This window comes from Neomonachus schauinslandi, chromosome 13, assembly GCF_002201575.2.
Source record: "Neomonachus schauinslandi chromosome 13, ASM220157v2, whole genome shotgun sequence".
Taxonomy (NCBI): domain Eukaryota; kingdom Metazoa; phylum Chordata; class Mammalia; order Carnivora; family Phocidae; genus Neomonachus; species Neomonachus schauinslandi.
This window is the reverse complement of record NC_058415.1, coordinates 14,235,280-14,259,325: the sequence shown is the minus strand read 5'-3', so window position 1 is coordinate 14,259,325 and position 24,046 is coordinate 14,235,280. Positions and strand designations below refer to the sequence as shown.

At 37.2% G+C, this 24,046-nt stretch overlaps 1 protein-coding gene across 2 annotated transcripts in view; it reads left to right on the top strand.

Moving 5' to 3' along the window:
- The window catches only part of ABHD17B (abhydrolase domain containing 17B, depalmitoylase), a 50,783-nt gene extending 27,024 nt beyond the window's left edge, over nt 1-23,759 (top strand). For both annotated transcript variants that reach the window (XM_021694311.1, XM_021694312.1), the window contains exons 2-4: nt 14,342-14,811; nt 19,053-19,232; nt 22,155-23,759. In XM_021694311.1, coding sequence (XP_021549986.1) covers nt 14,345-14,811; nt 19,053-19,232; nt 22,155-22,374 — 867 coding nt within the window. In that variant the 5' untranslated portion in view covers nt 14,342-14,344 and the 3' untranslated portion in view covers nt 22,375-23,759. The remainder of the gene's footprint in view (nt 1-14,341; nt 14,812-19,052; nt 19,233-22,154) is intronic.
- The last annotated feature ends 287 nt before the right edge of the window (nt 23,760-24,046 follow it).

The window sequence follows — 24,046 nt, the reverse complement described above, 5'->3', positions numbered from 1 at the left end:
CAAGGTCCTTGAGAAGGAGGCAAGGCAAAGTGCTTGGAGATTGCAAAATCAGACAAAGAAATCCCACCTTTAAAAGGTTAAAACATGAAATTAAGAATTAACAAAAGTATGTGATGAAAAATTAAATCCTGGGTAGGAAGACAATGGGGCTGTAAACTAGCCCGGAACATAATTGTTTTAGATTAAAACAGAACTCACTGGGGTCTAAGAATGTCTTCAAAAACAACATGGATTCTGTTGCACACATTCTAAAAAGTTAGAATGTGTTATACATGACTTAAAAACCTTGTGGATTTTCTGAAAATTAAGAGACCCTAGAAAAATAAGTCACGTCAGAAGTCCAAATAAGCAATCTGAAATGTGCCTTATTTTTGAGCAATTATCAGAGTATAAATACCTTCACACTTGAAATTAAGTGATATAAAATCACGAAAGCAGCCACTTAACCAGCCGAGCCACCCAGGTGCCCCGTACCTCTGTATCTTTAGATAACAGTATTATATCACTATTTCTTCCATGTTGACATCCACTTACAGAAGAGGATATAGCTCTCCCTCACTGCAGTTACACTCATGCTTCCCATTGCCACAATTTCCTCATTGGAACCTCCTGTATCTTTGGATCTTTCCTTCAGATTAGTCTAATTCCTCAGAAAATGTTCTTCCAATGTAAACCTCTAGTTTTCTTAGTTGGGGAGGATATCTAGGGAATTGAATTCTTCAACTGAGTTTTAATTAGTCCTTATTTTACCCTGGCAGTGAGACTTATTTTTTTTATTTTTTAACCTCCTATGTGGTTCAAATTTTTTTTTAACTCTTAAAAATTTAAATTGAAATACCAGTAATGTGAGTTCTCTTTTTGAAAAAGATTGTGTTCATCATTATAGTCAGCAATAATCCTTAAACTTTCTGAAACTTATGACTACTTCATTTAGATAATACTGTGCTATAGATGGGTATTATATGTTGTGGAATACATTGAGTAGGTGTTCATCTGAGAAGTTTTCCCAGGAAAAGATTTTACTTCTTACAAATGGAGGGAAGAATAATGTGTTATTTGTGCAATGTCTCTACCAATGTACTATGGCAGCTTTTCTGTGATCTTTGAGGATAAGTATGTTTTGGAAAGTCTTTCAGGAGAGGTGCCAAAAAACTATGATTAAGGGAGGAAAACTTGTGCCTGTTCATGTTTTAGTTTATGCTCAGCAGTGTAGGCAGGTGTGACTTTGAAAGCTAAGCCATAATTTACTTCCCAGTCAACAAAAGCTTTTTAGGACTCTGTAATATTGACATATGTAAAAATCAACAACCTGTCCTACTTAATCATTAGGAAGGCTTGATTTGCTTGTTAGGGCTTTGCTTAAGTGGATCACCAGGATTGTAAGTGTTTAGAATACTCTATGTGTTACATTCAGAAATTACTTGGTTAATAGGAATGTCTTTATAGGTTTTTTTTAATAAAGATTTTATTTGAGAGAGATATAGCAAGAGAGAGCGCACAAGCAGGGGGAGAGGGAGAAGCAGGCTCCCCGCTGATCTGGGAGCCCGATGTGGGGCCCGATCCCAGGACTCCGGGATCATGACCTGAGCTGAAGGCAGATCCTTAACCGACTGAGGCACCCAGGCACCCCCGTCTTTATAGTTTCTTACGGTTTGCTTGTAGCTCCAGCACATGGAGAACCCTTCAAGAATGTGAATCCATGTGACACGTCAAAAGCCTGCATTAAGGGGCACCTGGGTGGCTCAGTCGTTAAGCATCTGCCTTGGGCTCAGGTCATGATCCCAGGGTCCTGGGATCAAGCCCCACATCAGGCTCTCTGCTCTGCGGGAAGCCTGCTTCTCCCTCTCCCACTCCCCCTGCTTGTGTTCCCTCTCTCACTGTCTCTGTCTCTCTCTCTGTCAAATAAATAAATAAAATCTTTTTTTAAAAAGCATGCATTAGGGGCGCCTGGGTGGCTCAGCTGGTTAAGCGACTGCCTTCAGCTCAGGTCATGATCCTGGAGTTCCGGGATCGAGTCCCACATCGGGCTCCCTGCTCAGCAGGGAGTCTGCTTCTCCCTCTGACCCTCCTCCCTCTCATGCTCTCTGTCTCTCATTCTCTGTCTCGCAAATAAATAAAATCTAAAAAAAAAAAAAAAGCATGCATTAAAATGTGTAATTGTCCTAATTGATTTGCTTTGCTCATTTTAATAAAATGGCTTTTACATTAGACTGGTTAAATGCAAAGAATACCAGAACACTAACTCAGAGGGATATGTGCACCCCAATGTTTATAGCAGCCTTATCTACAGTAGCCAAATTAAGGAAACAGCCCAAGTGTCCTTCAACTGATGAATGGATAAAGAAGATGTGTATATGTACAATGGAATATTACTCAGCCATGAGAAAAAATGAAATCTTGCCATTTGCAATGACATGGATGGAGCTAGAGAGTATATTGCTAAGTGAAATAAGTCAGAGAAAGACAAAAACCATTTGATTTTACTCATGTGGAATTTAAGAAGCAAAACAAACACGGAAAGGGAAAAATAAGAGAGGGACAAACCAAGAAACAGACTCTTAACTACAGGGAACAAACTGATGATTATGGGGGGGTTTGGTGATGGGTGAAATAGGTGATGGGGATTTAAGGAGAGTGCATGTTGTGATGAGCACCAGGTGTTACATGGAAGTGTTATATCACTGTATTGTACACCTCAAACTAATATTACACTGTATATTAACTGAAATTTAAATAAAAAGGGGTGCCTGGGTGCTTCAGTAAGTGTCCGACTCTTGATTTCAGCTCACATCATGATCTCAGAGTTTTGAGATCGAGCCCCACATCGGGTTCCACACTGGGCATGAAACCTCTAAAGATTCTCTCTCCCTCTCCCCCTCCACCCGCACTTGCACAAGTGTTCTCTCCCTCTTAAAAAAAAAAAATGATTGGGTTAGATGTTGTAATGTTTTTATCAAAAAACATTCTTCTAAAACCATGTTGTGTAGGTAATCTCATTTAGTTCTGTGTCATCTGCAGTGTTCAATAAGAAGATCTATACAAATTGCCTGTACATACCAGGAAGGAAGAGCTCCAACATTTAAAGCTAGTAAGCATAGGAAGTATAAAAACTCTTGTTCTGGATTGCCTGGGTTTGAGAGGTTCTAGTAGTTCAACACTGCCCAATAGAGCTTTCAGCAGTGATGGAAATGTTCATTCTACACTTTGCAATTTGGTAGGCACTACTTATATGTGCTACTGTGGCTGAGGAACTGAATATTTATTTTTAATTAACTAAAATTTAAGTAGCTATATGTAGTTAATGGCTCCTGTATTAGTGTAGTATTAAGAAACTGAGGGAAAACTTAAATATAGAAATAGTTACATTGACCTGTGTTAGGACTTCTGGTCCAAATTAGTTTGTTTGGCACAGCTTATAGGCGCTTCAGCTTCACTTCTGATCTTCTGATCCTTACTGCTGAACTTTTTTTTTTAATTAAGAAATTAGGTTCATAACCAAATGCTAGAATTGAGACTTTTTTTTTAACAAGACTTTTCCTTTTTATTTCTTTTTATTTAAATTCAGTTAACATATAGTGTATTATTTGTTTCGGGGGTACAGGTCTATGATTCATTAGTTCATATATAATACCCAGTGCTCCTTACAACACATACCTTCCCCAGTGTCCATCACTCCATTACCCCATCCCCTTACCCCCCTCCCCTCCAGCAACCCTCAGTTTGTTTCCTAAGATTAAGGGTTCCAATGCTAGGATTGAGACTTTGGTAACTCTGGTAGATGCTTGTCATCTTCACCTCAACTATTTTTCTCTGTCTGTCCCCAACTCTTCCCATCATTGGGAAAGGAATCTTATTTTGACAGTGCCGATAAATTTTTCCTAGTTGGGAAACTCCTCTAAACTTTTCTAAACTCATAGTTATTAAGGCATCTGTTCAATTTACCAATAAAACCACGTTTCCTAGGGTGTTTTCGGGTGACTCATTGGCCCAGTTACTCTCTATTTCTAGAATCTTACTAGTATTTTTTTTTTTAAGATTTTATTTATTAGAGAGAGCAGGAGCAGGGGGAGGGGTAGAGGGAGAAGCAGACTCCCTGCTGAGCAGGGAGCCCACGTGGGGCTGGATCCCAGGACCCTGGGATCACCACCCCAGCAGAAGGCAGATGCTTAACGGAGCCACCCAGGCGCCCCAAGAATCTTACTCTAGTATAACTCTTACCTAAAAAAGTAACTGACATGATTCCTTTTTAAAGAAAATAGTTCTGCCAAAATTTCTCTTTTCAGTTTAAAATATAAAAAATAGAGTACTTCAAAGAAATTTTTCCTTGGGGCACCTGGGTGGTGCGGTTGGTTAAGCATTAACTCTTGGTTTCAGCTCAGGTCGTGATCTCAAGTCCCTCTTCAGGCTCCGTACTCACTGCAGAATCGGCTTGAGTTTCTCTCTCCCTCTGCCCTTCACCCCCATGCATGCGTGTGCTCTCTCTCTCTCTAAAATAAATAAATCTTCAAAAATATTTTTTTTCTTAAGGTTTTAAGTGTCTCTTCCCATGTTAGCACAGCCCTTGTGGGGTGTCTTCAGAGTTGAGTTTTCCTGGCAGTGTCACCCCATCGAGTCCTGTGATCACAGACTGTGAAGTACCTTTGCTGCTGAGTAAGGTAGAAAATGTGTTTAGAAAATATGCCAAACACCTAGTTTCTAAATTATACTTATTTTGATCATTGTGAGTACTTTGGATGCTGTCTTAACTGAAAAAGGAGTATGCTGCCAAACTCCTTGAAAGGTGAATGAATAAGGGGTGTAATCTCTAGGAGATGTTGCTGTTACTCTGAATCATTGAGACTTCCAGAAATCTGATTGCTAAATAGATGTGCCTTTAACTAATTGAAAGCAGTTGGAGGTTTTCTAAACGACATGATAAATCCTGACTTCCATAAAATAATATGTAATAGTACTTTCCCAGATTTATCCATGAATGTAGCCAAATTCAAGGTAATTCATTTTCAACTTTAGAATGTAGTTCTTAACCTGAAGCCTAGTATATATCAAAATTTAAGTGGTTTATTACATACCTACGCTCTAAATTGAGTAAGACTTTAAATCAGTATAGATCCTGTTAAATGTATAGTTGTCAAAATATCACTCAAAATGAAGAGATTTAAGCATTTTAAAAATGTTTTCTCTAAAAAAACTTAAGTACTAGTAACATCTTGAACCCTAAAAGAATCAGTTGTCCCTTTTAGGTGGTGGTAATGTGCATCGATTTGCATTACCAAGAAACTATTACAAAGGGGATCAAAGGGAAATTTTTTTCACTAAACTGTTACTACATCAGGAATTGACAGGAGTCATTTCAATAATTTCTTCTGTCAAAAGAGAGGAAGGAGATAGAGTAGGTCATTCTGTTTGGAGACATTTTTTAACCTTAGTCTTCCTGTTTTGCTGAGAGGGGACTCAGATGTTCATCTTTTTTTCTTTGTCATTGAACAGGAAAAAGTTATCAGGAGAAGCAGGTTCTTAAATTATTAATTCATTACAATTTTAGGAAATTCCTCCTGCTATAAGTGAAGTAACTTTAAAAGTCTCCTGCCAAAAGGAAAACCTTAATTTTCACAATGGACCATCTGTTTAACATTCAGCTGACTTTTTATTTTGTGACTTGATTTTGAGAGAGGCAAGATTTCCTCCTCCCTAGAAGACTGTCCTCTTCAGTGCTTCATAACACACTGAATGATTTGGGTAACTAGCTATGTTTTTCCCACCTGTACCCCCAGCCCCAAATTAAGTTCATAGGTTTTTATTATACTGCTTCTACTTTGCTCCCATATAAAAAAACCTAAGTAATTATCACAAAACATTTTCTTTTCTTTTTTTTTTTTTTTTAAAGATTTTATTTATTTACTTGAGAGAGAGAGAATGAGATAGAGCATGAGAGGGGGGAGGGTCAGAGGGAGAAGCAGACTCCCTGCCGAGCAGGGAGCCCGATGCGGGACTCGATCCTGGGACTCCAGGATCATGACCTGAGCCGAAGGCAGTCGCCCAACCAACTGAGCCACCCAGGCGCCCCCATTTTCTTTTTAAAAATAGGATTTAGTAAACCTTTTTTCTTTCTTTGTGGGAGTCTTTCAGGTGCAGAGAATTAACTTAATCTTACTTATTTACTAACTCGGGCGCCTGGGTGGCTCAGATGGTTAAGCGTCTGCCTTCGGCTCAGGTCATGATCCCAGCGTCCTGGGATCGAGTCCCGCATCGAGCTCCCTGCTACTTGGGAGACTGCTTCTCCCTCTGCCTCTCTCTCTCTCTCATGAATAATAAAATCTTTAAAAAAAAAAAAAAACACTAATTTACTAACTCATTCACCCAGAAAATGTTGGAAACTCTATAATGTGTCAGGTGTTCTGCTTGGCTTACCCAGTGGTAAGCAACCAGACATGATTTTTTTTTATTTTATTTTAAAGATTTGTTTATTTTAGGGGCACCTGGGTGGCTCAGTTGGTTGGGCATTTGCCTTCGGCTCGGGTCGTGATCCTGGGGTCCTGGGATCGGGCCCTGCATTGGGCTCACTGCTCAGCGGGGAACCTACTTCTCCCTCTCCCTCTGCTGCTCCACCTGCTTGTGCTTTCTCTCTCTCTGTGTCAAATAAATAAAAATCTTTTTTTAAAAAAAGGTTTATTTATTTTAGAGAGAGGGAGGGAGAGAGGACGAGCGGGGGCGGGCAGAGGGAAAGGGACAGAGAGGATCTCAAGTGACTCCCTGCTGAGCAAAGACCCAGTATCCAACTCTTGGTTTCTCTTGGTTTCGCACAACCCTGAGATCATGACCTGAGCCAACAATCAAGAGTCAGACACTTACCTGAACCACCAGGCACCGTAACCAAATGTGATTTTTGCCCTGTGTCACTCATAGTCTAGTTTGTGACACATTGTCCTGATCAATCTATGAACATAAGCCCTACTCTTGTTTTATTTACTTTTTTTTCTTAACTTCAACCTCTTTTCCTATTCCCCCCCTCTGCAAACATCCACTCAGATACACGTCTTTAAATATATAACATTTATGTGTGGTTTTAATTTACATTAATGGTAGTATAGATCTCAGTTTATTCCTTTTTCTCACCCAGTACTGTATTTTTAAGCTCTAGCCATCATACTCTGCATAATATTCCATTATCTGCGTCCAAAACATTTACTTACTCATTTCCTGGTGATGGAATCTATGTTGCTTCCTATACCCTGGTACAAATAATGCTGTGTGATCAAGCACCCTTGTACACATTTCCTTAAGGATCTCTGCAAGTATTTCTTTCGAGTACTTACGCAAGTGGAATTCTGGGTCATAAGTAAACAGAATAGCTTATCAAGCAGTTCACAGAACGGTTCCTATTTTCCCCTGTTCTTACCAGTACTTCATATTACTAGTTTTCTAATTTTTATTTTTCTTATAGCTTTAAAGTGATATTTCTTGCATTTTTCTGATAGTTGGTGAGAGTAGCCTTTCTTAATATACTTGATAGCCTTTTTATCCTGTAAATTGCCTATTAATATCTTGTGCCCATATGTTCTTCTGAGTTACCTTTTTTTTCTTGTTTTTGTAGAAGTTTCTCATATTTAAGATATCAACTCTGATAATTTTGGATGAAATCATTATTCCCAAAGCATTTTTCACTGAATAGAAATCTTTGAGTGAAGCTAAATCTACCAATATTTTCTCTTTCAGATTTTTTTTTTTTTTAAGTTATATTAGTTTTGCCTTTTAGATCTGTTAATTCATCTGGAGTTTGTGTTCTGCATACATACTGAGATGTAGGGCTCTAACTACTTTTGCCTGTGTAAATATGTGAATTTTTCCAGCACATCCTGCTAAAGAATTCATCCTTTTTTACTGCTTTGAGAAACCAGCTTTGTCATAGGAGATTATCATTTATACATAGGTATGTTTATAAGCGCTGTATTCTGTTACAACTAGGTCTGTTTGTTTCTTTGTCAGCACTAGTCTGTCTTTATTACTTTGGCTTTGTGTAGTCTCTCTTAATACCTGGGAGAGAAAACTCCCAGCTACTCTGCAAATACATACATACTTTAGGTCTTTCTTTGCAAAATTATCTTAGCTTTCCATAGACTTGTTTGCCCGGGGGGGGGGGGGTGGTGAGGAAGGTAAGAAGCTTTTTATTTTTAAGTAATCTGTGTACCCAGTGTGAATTTACAACCCTGACATCAGGAGTTCCATGTTCTACCAACTGAACCAGCTAGGCACCACAGTAAACAGCTTTATTAAGATGTAATCAGGGGCACCTGGGTGTCTCAGTGTTTAGACATCTGCCTTTGGCTCAGGTCATGATCCCAGGGTCCTAGACTTTACTGATTTTCCTTTTCTAGACTTTTCATATAAATGGAATCGTACAATAAGTGATCTTTAGTGACTGCCGTTCACATGGTATAAGTTTTTCAAGATTCATCTACTTTATACCATGCATCAGTACTTCGGTTTTTTTTTTTTTATGACTGAATGATGTTCCATTATGTGGATATACCACTTTTGTTTACCCTTTCATCACTTGATGGACATTTGAATGGTGTCTACCTTCTGGCTATTATGAATTATGCCACTGTGAATATTCATGTACAAGTTTTTGTGTGGACATAGGTTTTCATTTTTCTTGTATATGTACATAGGAGTGGAATTGCTTGGTCAAATGTTAACACTCTGTGTTTAAACTTTTTAAGGAACTGCCAACTGTTTTCCAAATTAATTGCTCCATTTTACTTCCCACCAACAGTGTATAAAGGTTCCAGTTTCTCCAAATCCTTGTCAATTTTGGTCTTACCTATCTTTTTTTTTTTTTTTTTTAAGATTTTATTTATTTATTTGAGAGAGAGAGAATGAGAGACAGAGAGCATGAGAGGGAGGAGGGTCAGAGGGAGAAGCAGACTCCCCGCTGAGCAGGGAGCCCGATGCGGGACTCGATCCCGGGACTCCAGGATCATGACCTGGGCCGAAGGCAGTCGCTTAACCAACTGAGCCACCCAGGCGCCCTTACCTATCTTTTTAATTATAGCCATCCTAGCAGGTATGAAGTGGTAATTGTTGTGGTTTTCATTTGCATTTCCTTAATAATTAATGATGTTGAACATCTTTTCACATACTTGTTAGCCATTTGTAGCTCTTCTTTGGAGAAGTGTCAAATCTTTTGTCCATTTTTTTAATTGGGTTGGGTTTTTTGTTCTTTTATGTTACTCAAGAATTTAATTCATATCCTCAAACATACTTGGTTTTTTGGGGTTTTTTTATTTTAATTTTTAAAACTATGTATGTCTGTCTTCTTTTTCATTTAGTATTTTGGTTTTTTGCTTATCTCTGTTCGTCAGTCTTCTGTGGGTACTCTTTCCACAAAACAGTGGTTATGAGTTCAGGCTCCAGAGTCATTCTGCCACACATAACAGTTCTGTCACTTACCCAGCTGTGTGACCATTGTTAGGTTACATAACTACTCTCTGCCTCTGTTTCCTCAAATGGAAAATGGGTGAATTGATAGTCCCTATTTCAGAAGGTTGTTGAAAGGATTAAATAAGTTACCTAAGAGTCAGTTTTGGGATCTGTTGATACTGGTTTTTGTTCTCTATTTTGTTGATATCTGCCCTTAATTATTTCTTTGTGTTTGTACTCCTTGAGTTTAACACACTGACAAATAGTCAAAGCTGGACATTTATAATGAATAACTATAACTACTTAAGGTGTATCCTAGAATCTATAATTTTATGGTGGTTATATCTGACTCATTAATAGTCATATTTTTCTTCCATGTCTTAAGTTTATCAATATTAATACCATTCTGAACAAGGCAAGTAACCAGTGCCTGCACACAGCGCATTTTTCACTTAAATCCCTAACTCTTCTTCCAATTCTGTTTATATTCGTATTCCCCAAAGTCTTGATTTTGGATTGTTTGGGGATATACTTTGCTGCTTTTTTTTTTCTCCATTGCTTGCTTTAAAACAAAACATTAATTATTCTTTATCATATTTGAGATATTCATAGAATTCTCTTGGATTTATTTTTGTCCTTGCTGGAGTTCCTCAAAGAGGGTCTCGGTTTTAGGGGCGCCTGGGTGGCTCAGTCGTTAAGCGTCTGCCTTCAGCTCAGGTCATGATCCCAGGGTCCTGGGATAGAGCCCCGCATCGGGCTCCCTTGCTCCGCAGGAAGCCTGCTTCTCCCTCTCCCACTCCCGCTGCTTGTGTTCCCTCTCTCACTGGGTCTTTCTCTGTCAAATAAATAAATAAAATCTTTAAAAAAAAAAAGAAAGAAACTTTCACATTTTTGTTTCTGGCAATCTTAATATTTACTATAATTTGTCTAGCCTGTGAGAATTTTCTTAAATACCTGTTTGGCACTCTGAGCAATTTCAGGTTGAATTTTTTCTTTAATTCTGAGAGATTCTTAGATTATTGATACTGGTATTTCTACTTCTATTTTCCATAAATTTTCTTTTATGTTTTCTCTGTTGTCATCCCTTCCATCCTGAAAAATTCCCTGTTTTGGAATTCTTGGATCTTTCAGCTCACTAATACATTGTTCAGTTATTGATTCTTGTACCCAATCCATCAGGTTCTTTGTTTTAGATACTGATTTCTCTGTATCAGGGATTCCACTTGGATTTTTCTGTATGACATTTTTCCATTACATCTTTAAGTATTCTCTTTTTTAAAACTGGTTTATTATAATTCACTTTTTTTTTTTTTTTTAAGATTTTGTTTTTAAGGAGTACCTGGGTGGCTCAGTCTGTTAAGCATCTGCCTCTGGCTCAGGTCATGATCCCAGGGTCCTGGGATCAAGTCCCACATCCAGCTCCTTGCTGAGCAGGGAGCCTGCTTCTCCGTCTCTCTCTGCCGCTCCCCCTGCTTGTTGTGCTCTCTCTCTCTGACAAATAAAATTAAAAAAAAAAAAACAGTAAAAAGATTTTGTTTTTAAGTATCATCTCTACGCCCAATGTGAGGCTTGAATTTACAAACCTGAAATCAAGAGTCACATGCTACACTGACTAAGCCAGCCTGGCGCCTCTATTTTAAATCCTTGTTTTGTCTGGTCCAAAAATTCTGCTCTAAATTAAATAATTTATCTGTCTTTTGCTGTTGTGTACTTTCAGATGTTTATCATTTTCCCCCTACAATTATTCACTGCCTTGTCTCTTCAAGATTTTGTTAGCCAAGAAATAACTGATAAATGATATATTTTTATTCAGATGAATTTTATATAAAACAAATGGGACTTAAAATTACCCAAACTTAACAAGATATTTCAGTGTTTTTTTTAAATTTCAAGAATAAATTTTTTTCCTCAATAACTTGTTTAGCTCTCATGTTACTAAAACTTAGGTTTATTTATGTATACTTTTTTTTTAAGCAAGTCTAGGTTGCTGTCCTGTACCATATGCCTCTTATTAGAAAAGTGGTAATTTGCAAGTTTTTATTATTAAATGGACACCAGTTATCTGGTTTAGGGCTGTGGAGGTGGGAATAATCTCTTCCACTGACATTAAGAAGGTCAGGTTGTTGGGCACATGGGTGGCTCAGTCCTTAAGCGTCTGCCCCTCGTCTCATGTGTACACGTGCACTCTCTCTCTCTCAAATAAAATCTTAAAAAAAAAAAAAAAGGTCAGGTTATCCTTTCATTAGACTAGATCCTGGCACTGTACCTTTTCTCCTTCTGCTTCTCTCTTTTGGTGTTCATCCCCAGAAGCAACTGTGCAGTTTTACATATATTCAGTCAGCCAAATTTATTTTTAAATTACTTTATTATCATATATAAAAGTCTTCATGTTCGGGGCGCCTGGGTGGCTCAGTCGGTTAAACGGCTGCCTTCGGCTCAGGTCATGATCCCAGGGTCCTGGGATCGAGCCCCGCATCGGGCTCCCTGTTCAGCGGAGAGCCTGCTTCTCCCTCTCCCTCTGCCTGCCTCTCTGCCTACTTGTGCTCTCTATCTCTCTGTCAAATAAATAAATAAAATCTTTAAAAAAAAAAAAAGTCTTCATGTTCAAGAGGTAAATTATAGGAACATAAAGCTACGTACAGCTTACTTATTATCAACCAAGCTTTTAATAGACTCTCAAGGGTCAGCAGTTGCTGGTTGTAAGGTAATTGGAAGCAAGAAATAGCTGTAGACAGATTATTAAACAGATAGCATTGATAATACTGTGCCTTATAACTCATCTTTTTTTTCTAGGTCATCTCCTTCCCTTAAACTAAGCCTTAGAACTTTCTTTCCTGCCATCCTCTTCACCAGGTCCTATATCCTCATGAGCAGGATAATAAATCTGTAGCCAAATCCTGTAGTAGACATCACTAATTTATGACATTTTCTTTGCCTGCCAAGCCTTGTGTATGCCCTTAGAATCCTTCTCAGTACAGCATTTCACAGAGCCAGTTAGAGTTACCACTAAAGATGACACCTCATTGTCACTTCTGTTTTATCAGTCTCTTTTTCCAACTAGACTATGACATTAACTTATTCATGCTATATTTTTTTGAAGGTTGAAAAGGAATAAAGGTAGAATAGCAAGCAAAGGCGTTTCCTAATATCCAAAAGACACTTTCTTCCCTCCTCTTACTCTTTTGAATCCTTTTATATCACTCCTATGTTTGTTTCTCTAGCTGTGTGTGTTTTTCCTTCTTTCTACCTAATTAGTTTACACTGGGAAATTAGTACATGTCTGTTGAGCACATGGACTAGATTTTGGGAAATCAATACATTTGTATTGAGCATATGAACAAGATTTTGGTTCTGGAGTGAAAAGGACATTTCTTTCCACATAATCTCACTTCTTTAGTCTCCTGAGGTGATTTCTTCTCATATATAATTACATTTGGTATAATGGTATGATGTATATTTTTTTCCATCCTCCTGTTTAGATTTTTTTTGTAGAAAATCAGGTGCCACCAAATCTCTAGCAGGTGTTTGTTTTGAATGCCTTCTTCCTGGAACTAAGCAGTCGTCACCTACTGCTAAAAAGGGATAGGAATTTGAGAAAGGACAAGATAAAAAGAAATGCTAGTAGGGCAAACAAGTATTATTCTCTTTTTGTTCCTGACTTAATATCAACTAAGTACTTTTTTTTTTTTTTTTTAAAGATTTTATTTATTTATTCATGAGAGACAGAGAGAGAGAGAGAGAGAGGCAGAGGGAGAAGCAGGCTCCCAAGGAGCAGGGAGCCCGATGCGGGACTCGATCCCAGGACCCTGGGATCATGACCTGAGCCGAAGGCAGACGCTTAACCATCTGAGCCACCCAGGCGCCCTCAACTAAGTACTTTAAAAATATTAATGAAAAAGACAGGAGAGAGTAGACCATCCTTAAGTGTGCCATCTGTATGGCCATTGCTGTAGTATATGTCCTAACTACATCATTGTGTTTGTTCTTCACAACCAGACATTGACTTCATCTGCTTAGGAAGACAATGAGGGTCGAAAAGGTAAACAGTTTGCCCAAGGGAAACAGCTAGTAAGTGGTAGAGTTGGGATTCCACCCCAGCTATCTCTGACTTCAAACCTTATACGCACTCCTTCCCTTGTAACCATATAGGAAATTTTAGCAGATTTTTATACCTTTTTTGTATCTTTCATATTGTAGCCTTTTTAATTTGGGCAATTATATATAGACATATATTTTAGTGTTTTATAGGTTATTTGAGCCACTGGCTAAAATGATAGGCTTCCAAGACAAATAGTTTCTGAGCCTTTGAGGCAGTGTAGCCCAGGGATGTAGGACAGTGGTTGAGCCTGTTGTCAAATCCTGGCTCCACTGCTGCCCCACACTGTGCAAGTTTCTGGTCTCAGATCAACCAGGGTTGTTTTGAGGATTAAATGTGGTAATACACATAGAATATGGTATCATTATATATATGGTATCATTATATATTTACTGTATCGTGTTAAATACCTACCTTTCCATGAGATTCTGAGAATTTTCACTGACTTAACCCAGAAATTACACACTATTCTAAAGATATTTCATACCTCTTATGCTGTTATCTATGGAGCAATAACAGATACTACCTTTACTCTTCATGTTAGTTTTCATATTTTGGTTAAATATTACATAATCACTACTATTTGAAACGTCCTGTAATAGTTGAGTATCTCCTGGTCAGGAATATTTGCCTCACCAGAGGATTTAAATTATATCTAGAATGATGTCAAAAATCTGTTTAGGCAAAGGATACTTGAAATAATAGCAGTTGACACTGAGCAGCAGTAGAATTTACCAGTGCCTTTGTTTTTGACCTTCTATTGTATGAAAATACAGAATCCATATTCAATAATTAAAACATTTGCTATCTCCTTTTCTTTTTCAGAAGATGAATAATCTTTCATTTAGTGAGCTATGTTGCCTCTTCTGCTGTCCGCCTTGCCCTGGGAAAATTGCTTCAAAATTAGCATTTTTGCCACCTGATCCTACTTATACCTTGATGTGTGATGAAAGTGGAAGCCGCTGGACTTTACATCTCTCAGAACGAGCAGACTGGCAATATTCTTCTAGAGAAAAAGATGCTATTGAGTGTTTCATGACTAGAACCAGTAAAGGCAACAGAATTGCCTGCATGTTTGTGCGTTGTTCACCCAATGCCAAATATACTTTACTCTTCTCACATGGAAATGCTGTTGATCTTGGTCAGATGAGCAGCTTTTACATAGGACTGGGATCACGGATTAATTGTAATATATTCTCATATGATTATTCTGGATATGGCGCAAGTTCCGGGAAACCAACAGAGAAGAACCTCTATGCAGATATCGAAGCTGCTTGGCTTGCTCTTAGGACAAGGTAAATCATAATTGGGAATTATTTTGCACATCTATTATGATGGTTGACTAAAATTGTCTTATATAAAAAAAGGAAGTAGTTTTTATAACACATTTTGAAGTACTTAATAGACATTATATTTACCAATATATACCTATTAAGACTTAAGCTCTAGATTGTAATTTTAAATTTTTAAAAGTAGCGTAGTTTTTTTTTTTTCAAGTGATTTTATTTATTTATTTATTTTTAAGATTTTATAAGCGTCTGCCTTCAGCTCAGGTCATGATCCCAGGGTCCTGGGATCGAGCCCCGCATCTGGGCTCCCTGCTCGGCGGGGAGCCTGCTTCTCCCTGTCCCACTCCCCCTGCTTGTGTGCCCTCTCTCGCTATGTCTCTCTCTCTCAAAATAAATAAATAAAATCTTTAAAAAAAAAAAGATTTATTTATTTGAGAGAGAGAGTGAGAGAGCGCACAAGCAGGGAGAGAGCGAGAAGCAGGCCTCCTGTGAACAGGGAGCTGGATGTGGGGCTCGATCTCAGGACCCTGGGATAGTGACCTGAGCCAAAGGCAGACGCTTAACTGACTGAGCCACCCAAGCACCCCAAAATAGCATAGTTTTTAAGACAGATCTCATTTGTGTCTGTTAGTGCATGTGTGTGATTTTCTTTAAAATTTAAGCCGATGACGAATATTTGGTTTTATAAACGTGTGGAGTGTGATGTTGCAACTTTGAATAAACAAGGGAATGAGAGATAACCATGACTTAGCTAATGATTTACTTATTCTGTCATTAAGAGTATAAGAGGCTGGATTGTTTTTGTTAAAATCATAAGCCAGGGTTTGCATTATTTTATGTAATCTCTTAGAAGTATGACTTACAGATATTTTATTGGAACTATTTTTAAAGCATTCTATAAAAGTGAGATTTTTTACTTTGCATTCTGGACTAATAAAATTTGGAGAGATGATCTCACACACAAAAAAAGGTAATTTTATGATAAATCATTTAAGCAAATTCTCTTACCATGTCAGTTATTCTTTGGTTATAACAATATATTTTTGAGAACTAGAAATTGCTTTAATCTTTCCTACTCACCAATATTGTAAAATATTTCAGTTTTGTAGATTTCAGGGTTTTTTTTCATCAGATGGTTCATGTACAATAAAGATAGCTTCGTTCAAGTTATTCCTCATATTGTCCACTGATAAGCTGCCTGATTTCCAAAGTATTTTAGACTAAAGCTTAAAGGACTTAAAAATTTTATCATTTCTAATTTAATGTTTAAATATTAATGGTTTCAGGGGCGCCTGGGTGACTCAGATGAGCCTTCGGCTCAGGTCATGATCTCAGGGTCCTGGGATCGAGTCCTGCATCAGGCTCCTTGCTTAACAGGGAGCCTGCTTCTCCCTGTGCCTGCCACTCCCCCTGCTTGTACTCTCTCTCTCTCTGGCAAATAAATAAATAAAATCTTTTAAATAAATAAATAAATAAATATTGATGGTTTCAGTTAGAACCTCCACAATTTTGTTAATAGGCATAACCTTTTTTAGAAAATACTTTTAAAAGTATTTACTTCTATAAGATATATAATAAAACTATATTCTCATTGCAAAGTTTCACATAAAGGGGATTCTTAAATCACTTGAAATGATATGAAAACATACCTGATGAGTTAAAAAAAAAAAAATGGTATTATAAGAAGTAGGTAACGAGTTGTGGGGGGGGCAGGGAATGGTAAAAATTTGTAAACTTAAAAACTGCCTTAAATGACCAGAGTCAAAATCTGCTTCAGGTATAATGGTATCAGTCCCCTCAGTCCTACAAACGAAAATAAATGAGTTCCCACTTTCCAGACTCAGCCAATTGAATATAGTATAGTACCTGTCAGGAAAATACGATAATAAATATTTTTAATGACATTTATTGAGATACAACTCACTCTTTTAAAGTATAACCAGTGGATTGGGACAGTTTTTAAGGATGCTAAGTAATAGCAGATAGCCTTCATTATTAATGCTTCTCATAACATGAAAAGATAACTTTATTCAGCCAGAACATATTAGTATCCAATTCAGTGTTCGAAGTTTATGTTAAAAAAAAAAATCCACTCTTGTAGGTGGTTAACTTTTCCTTTTCCTTTTTTTTTTTTTAATTTTTATTTATTTGACAGAGACAGACACAGCGAGAGAGGGAGGGAACACAAGCAGGGGGAGTGGGAGAGGGAGAAGCAGGCTTCCTGCGGAGCACGGAACTCAGATGTGGGGCTCCATCCCAGGACCCTGAGATCATGACCCGAGCCGAAGGCAGTCACTTAATGACTTAGTCACCCAGGCGCCCGGTTAACTTTTTCCTATTTTTCCTCTTGTCTGATGTCAATTTGAAGGAAACTTTATAAAGTAATTTCTAGTCTTGACTTAATTCATCTTTTTAAACATAGTTAATGGCCACACATACTTGATGAATGAGGAACAAGGGCAGAATAGATGAATTTCAAAATAGTACAACAGTCTTTGAGCTCATTATCTGTGTGCTATAATGAAAAAGTCACTGGACTGGGAGTCAGGGTACCTGGGTTCTAATTATAGGTCTGCCACTGACTTACTCTGACTTTGAACATCTGCTTCATAAGCAGCTGAACTAGATTAGGTGGTCTTTAAAGTCCTTTCTAAGTTGTACTGTTCTGAAATTCTGTTACTGCTTTGAGTTCTCTGATGCTAAATTGGCATCTGCTTCTACTCTGGAGCCTTGCCATTGCTAACATTAGCCTAAAACCCATAGTCACCACCAACAGTGCTGCTATTCAGCTAACAGCAACCATACAGCCTCAAGAGTTAATGCTGATGCTGCAGATGTTCATTTTTGTAACTTCTTCACTCCTATGAAGAATTAGTCAGGTCTTTGTAAAGAAAAAGACGTTTCTCAGTTTACTTATATTTAGAGTTAGTCTGGAGTAGATTGAACCCAACCTCTGGGGCATATCTAAATGCTTATGTAGGAATGATTGGAAGAAATTATGGGGAAGTATGTCATTACCCGGACAGTTCAAAGAGCCCTGGGCCCCTGGAAAGGGCCAGAGGGAGCACATGGGGTTTGTCTTGCAATTTTTTCATGTTTAGTTACTTGGAAAGCTCCATTACCTTTTCAAAAGACCGGATGCTGTTGTGCAAATGGCTGTTAGCATCCAGAAGTGACTGCTCTCAGGCTTCTAAAGTGGAAAAGCGTATTTGATCTTACTCTAACCCTTAACCCCACATTCGTTAGCTCCTATAGCACTTCATTTCTACTTGCAGTAGTTTACAGTTGGGACAGTTATACCATAGACAAGTAACAATGCTTGGAACATAGATTATATTTGATATATTTGAGGCAATGAGTTGACATATTTAAATCTGCAACATTTTTAAGGGTTAGGTAAAGGCAGTACTCGAGATTTTAGCATGAAGTTTGTTCATAATTAACTGAATCATAAGGCATTTGAAAGTCTCTTCAATATGTTTATCTTTCCAATCATTAGTCCATAGTAAAGGCAACTTTCAAGAAAAATAGTAATTTGCTTTCAGCTAAAATATATATATTGTTTTATTCATTCCATACAGTAACCATATGTAGCACTTTTCATCACTATGACCAACTTCAAAAAATAAAATGAGCCACTTTTGATGTCTAGACAACGAACTTTTGTTACTTTGAATGGAAAATAAGACAGTTAATGTCTATTAAACATCAATCTATTAAAAATAATTGGAAAAAACTGATGTAATATGTTCAGGATTTAGCCAACAGTATGCTACATTGAATTGCATAAATGATTTAATGAATTCATTTAAGTTTGAAGTTTTAAAAGACCTCAGCATTTATTTTTCCAAAAGATGAAACAGATGAAATAAGCTAAGAATATAGATTTTATTGTAGCATTAAATATGATAATGATAGCTATGAAATATATTTTAAGTATAAAGTTGACATTGTCTCATTCTAAGTCATTCTATTATAAGATTAAGTCCTTAGAAAATGACTGACTATAGGGCGCCTGGGTGGCTCAGTCGGTTAAGCATCTGCCTTTGGCTCAGCTCCTGATCCCAGGGTCCTGCTCGGCAGGGAGCCTGCTTCTCCCTCTGCCCCTCACCCCTCTCGTGCTCTCTCACTCTCCCTCTCTCAAATAAATGAATAAAATCTTTAAAAAAAAAAAAGAAAAGAAAATGATTGAATATTTCATATCAGTCCAATTCTCCACTTTTTTTTTTAATTTCTGAACTTTGTAGATATGGCATTCGCCCTGAAAATGTGATTATATATGGCCAAAGTATAGGGACAGTACCATCTGTGGATCTTGCTGCTCGGTATGAGAGTGCTGCTGTTATTCTTCATTCTCCTTTGACTTCGGGAATGCGTGTTGCTTTTCCTGATACCAAGAAGACCTACTGTTTTGATGCATTCCCAAAGTAAGTATCAATATTCAAAATCATTTAATTCAAAGAAATTTTGAAGGGCATTTTTTCCCATCACTTAAGGTATTCATAATACAACTCATTCAGCCATGAACTTCTATTGTATATGTATTATAGAAATTGTGAAAAATTAATTTTTGAAAAGGGTAGTGGCAGGACCCTAGTCAGGAGGCTGAAATATTTGAACAGTAATAATCCTGATGAAAAGAGCTGAGGGCCTTATACCCTAGAGAGTAGCACTAACTAGTAGTATTAGAGATAAGAGAATGAATTTGAGAAATGAAATTGATAGAACTGAGTGTCAAAGTGAATAGAAGATGCTAAACAAAAGAACTTGAATGTAATTCCTAGGGTTCTGACTTGAGCTGCTAATGAATAATGGTACCATTCATTGAGATAGAATATTGGAGGAGAGGAAGAGTAAAGGGAAAATGAGACATGTGCATGAATATTAGTGAATGGCATCTGATGATAGCTGATTTACAAAAGAAGTGAATTGCAAAAAAATTCTGTCTTAAATTAACTTGAATGTATTGCCACCACAAAATCTGCAAACAGTTTTATTCAAATTTGAAAGGAGGACTACTTCTCAAGACAAGATGAAAGTTCCTCTAGCTCCTCTTCATAATTGGAAAAAACTGATGGCCCATTTTTCTCAAAAGGAGAAGGCAAGCAGTGAGAAGCTGGCAAATTTCAGTCTTACTTCTTTTCCCCAGTTGGCAGCCATACAAAGAATTTTTTGTGAATGATAGGTGGGCCAAAGGCCAGAGTCATCACTTGCTTTTTTATAAAAACAACAAGGGTCATTTCAAAAGCAAATTTTTTCATCATTAGCCAGTAAGGCGTCACTTTTGTAGGGAAGCTAATGGTGGGAGTATATGAGCAGGCTGTGGGAGGTTTTTTGTTTTTACATTAATTTGGGGTTTGTTTTATGTTATAGATAATGGTATATTGGAAGGTATGTGCATTATACTGCTTCTAATGGAAAACTAAGAATGATGGAGTATTTGGGGAAATGGGGTAATGCTTTTGCCACCCTGTATCTCTGTCCAGCTCCCTCTTTCATTTCTGCTACGCCAACAAAGAGAGTAGCACTTAACTTCAAATTGTTTGAAAAAGAACATAAATCTCTTTTTTTTTTTTTTTAAGATTTTATTTATTCATTTGAGAGAGAATGAGATAGAGAGAGCATGAGAGGGGGGAGGGTCAGAGGGAGAAGCAGACCCCCTGCTGAGCAGGGAGCCCGATGCGGGACTCGATCCCGGGACTCCAGGATCATGACCTGAGCCGAAGGCAGTCGCTTAACCAACTGAGCCACCCAGGCGCCCCCATAAATCTCTTTTTATTTGTTATAATTCCTTTACTACCGAACATTTTTTTTTTATTATGTTATGTTAGTCACCATACAGTACATCATTAGTTTTTGATGTAGTGTTCCATGATTCATTGTTTGCGTATAACACCCAGTGCCCCATGTAATACATGCCCTCCTTAATACTCATCACCGGGCTATCCCATCCCCCCCACCCCCTCCCCTCTAAAACCCTCCGTTTATTTCTCGGGAGTCCATAGACTGTTGAACATTCGATAGCAAATAATATACCCAAGCGTTTTTCCTTACCAAGTGTAGCCTTGAATTATTCCATTGATTTCCTTTTTCACAATTGTATCTTCATTTTATAATGCCTTCTTTCTCTCTGGAAAGATTTATTTTTTTTTTAAGTGTTAAAATTCGTTTATAAGGTCTCTGTATAGTTTATGTCTCCTTCAAGTTGCCTTTTTAAAATTGTTTTGATCTGTCTGATACTTAAAGTGTTCTCTGATGTCTGATAATTCTTGGTTGTCTCTTCATATGTAAAAGTAAGAAACTAAATTGCTGATCTGAAGCAGGTGGTTAAGTCTTGTTGCGTGTGAGCTTCACTATACAGTGATCTGGCCAAACAGTTACTTGGGGATCCTATCCTGTGTCATTATTTCTGTATCTTTCCTCTTAAGGTGTATATAGTCTCCACCAAGGAGTCTTTCTAAAAGTCCTCCCTGGAGGATTGAAGGCCTGGCTGCCAGCATTCTGGGAACTCGGTACAGAAAATGGGTTCATAGCAGCAGTATGTGTGTTTACACGTATGTGTGTTTACCTCTTGCCTTAAACTGTGCCTCGCAATTCCCTGGTCCATAAAACCTTCAGTTTGGGGTAGAGTGCAGCTACCAATCTACAAAAAGAGGGGGAAAGAACCTAAAGGAGAGGGACTTACTTCTTAAACAGACTTTGAACAAATTCTATAGACTCCTCTATCACCTGCCTTCATCCCCATGTCAATTCCTAGCCTCCTGGGGTATCCCATGGTATAAATTGGATTGTTTCTTCACTTTACCTTCTATCCCCTTAAAATTGGCTTTTCCCTACACTTTTAATCTCTTATCCCACACATTTATCTGCTTTCCAGCTCCAAAATTTTATGTTTTATTGCATTCTTCCTATTTTTGTGAGTTGATACCCCAAAACAAAAACAAAAAACATTTTACTGTCATTTTAGTAGATTAAGGGAGAGAAAAAATGAGTGCAGAGAGGTATAAAGTTAGCACATACTTGAATACTCCTTAGTTTCCTCCTCTCCTTCCAACCTACGTTTCTCTGTGCTAAACATTGTAGAAAGGTGCAGTAGGTTGACAGTAACGAATGATTCCCTCGAAACAGAAGTGCATGAAGTTAGCTTCCTCAGGTAATCTTAAAATAAGGAGTATGTAAAATGACTTTTAAATCTTATTTGAAATCCAAGAGGTATCCGTTTCTTCTGGGTTAATTCAAAGACAATTCTGATATTTGAATGATCTTCGGGATATCGCAAGAAAATTTGTTTTTACGTTCCTTTTCGTAGCTAATTCATTGACTTTCTACACCCTTCTCTTTTCTTACAGCATTGACAAAATCTCTAAGATAACCTCCCCGGTATTAATAATTCATGGGACTGAAGATGAAGTCATTGACTTTTCACATGGCCTCGCACTGTTTGAGCGTTGCCAAAGACCTGTGGAGCCTCTGTGGGTTGAAGGGGCAGGTCACAATGATGTGGAACTTTATGGACAGTACCTTGAAAGGTTGAAACAGTTTGTGTCACAGGAACTGGTAAATTTGTAAAATATTCTGTAAATTTGCAGACTGGGTTTTCTTTTCTTGCTGAACTGCACTCTTTGGTAAATAACATAAAACCTGAAGGTTTTGTTTGCAAATCATGTCAGTTGCCTTCATAAATGTACAGGTAATGATTTGTTAACAGACTTAATGAAGGTTTTTATTACCAGAACTAGAAACTGGAAATAACAGTATCATGCAGTCAGGCTGTGTAATTTATATTTTTTCTGTGAATTTTTTTTTAAACATCAAAATGAGTACTGTATGAAATTTTAATTCTGTAAAATCAAATGCTGTAAAAGTATTGCCAGATGCTTTTGCATATCAAACAAATTTATAGATATTTTTAAAACATCTCAATGTACTAAATCTTATCCAGGTATACAAATGTAATATTCTTTCAGTAAAAAGCTGTATATCTAAAGCAATTCAAGTACTCATAATAGAATAAACTGTATGGAAACGTGCAAGTTCACTAGAGATGACCTAAACCCTGTTGTACAGGGATTGAGGTTTAAACAGTTATTTTATTGTAAAATACATTGACTTTTCTGTATTCCCTGGTTATCATACATTTTCTCCTTTAAAAAAAAAAATGATGTAAGTCTTAATTTTTATGCCATCTATTAATTTACCAACTAGTTACCTGTAAATGAGAAGTCATGATAGCACTGAATTTTAACTAGTTCTGACTTATAGGTTTGGTACTGTGAGGCAACTACTTAAAATTCTCATTTTTCTTATTTAAAAAGGCATTTAGAGCTTCAAGAAAGATTTTGTATGCAATGTTGTTTTAAATTTTGACTAATCTCATAGAATCACAGTACTCTTCATTATAAGAAAACATAGAGTCCGTTAGATGTTCTTCAAGACCACAAACAGGCTGGCTACTTGGTTGTTTTTCACCTTGGCTATTTTTAATAGGATCTGTTGTTTTAGATTACTATCTGAGAATTTCATGGATTCACTCGTGGATACAGGAGATAAGAGAACATTTAATTCATAACTTTTATATTAACCAATGTAGTAAAAAACAAAGCTCACACACAAAAACTAAGTTGCCTTTCCTTGATTGAATCCTGCCTGAATAAAACAATGAAAGTAAAATAAAAATAAAATTAACGGTATGTAGTCTAATTTGTACATGAATGAATATTGAAATAATACACACTGTGGATATATTTTAAGGCCTTATGTAGTTTTAATTGTTCTGCTTGTTCTGTGGTTATGTCTAAGACTATAGTATATGATTATCTTCAAAGTATATCAAGTATTGTGAATGCTTTGGTTCAGATGTGTCAAATTAACAGTAAAACAACAAATATACCACCCAGCTGTGCTTGTTTGCCTTCTTCCATGCTTCCCATCCCTTACCATAAAGACTGAAAACATTTACCATTCATCTTTGTAGAACATAGTTGTGTAGTTTTCTCAATTTTATCATCACTTCTTTTTTTGAAGAGGTTTCTTCCTTATCAAGATTGTTGTGGAGCCTGTACAATTCCTTTTTTTATACAACCTACACCCCAGAGTTCAGCTACGTGTTTTCTTTGATTACCTGTTAAATTTAAAATATTGATCATACTAATTCAGTATTCATTCATTCAACAAATATTTATTGAAATAATGTCTAAATCATGTAATACCCTATGCCAGATAAAGGTGGACATCGACCATG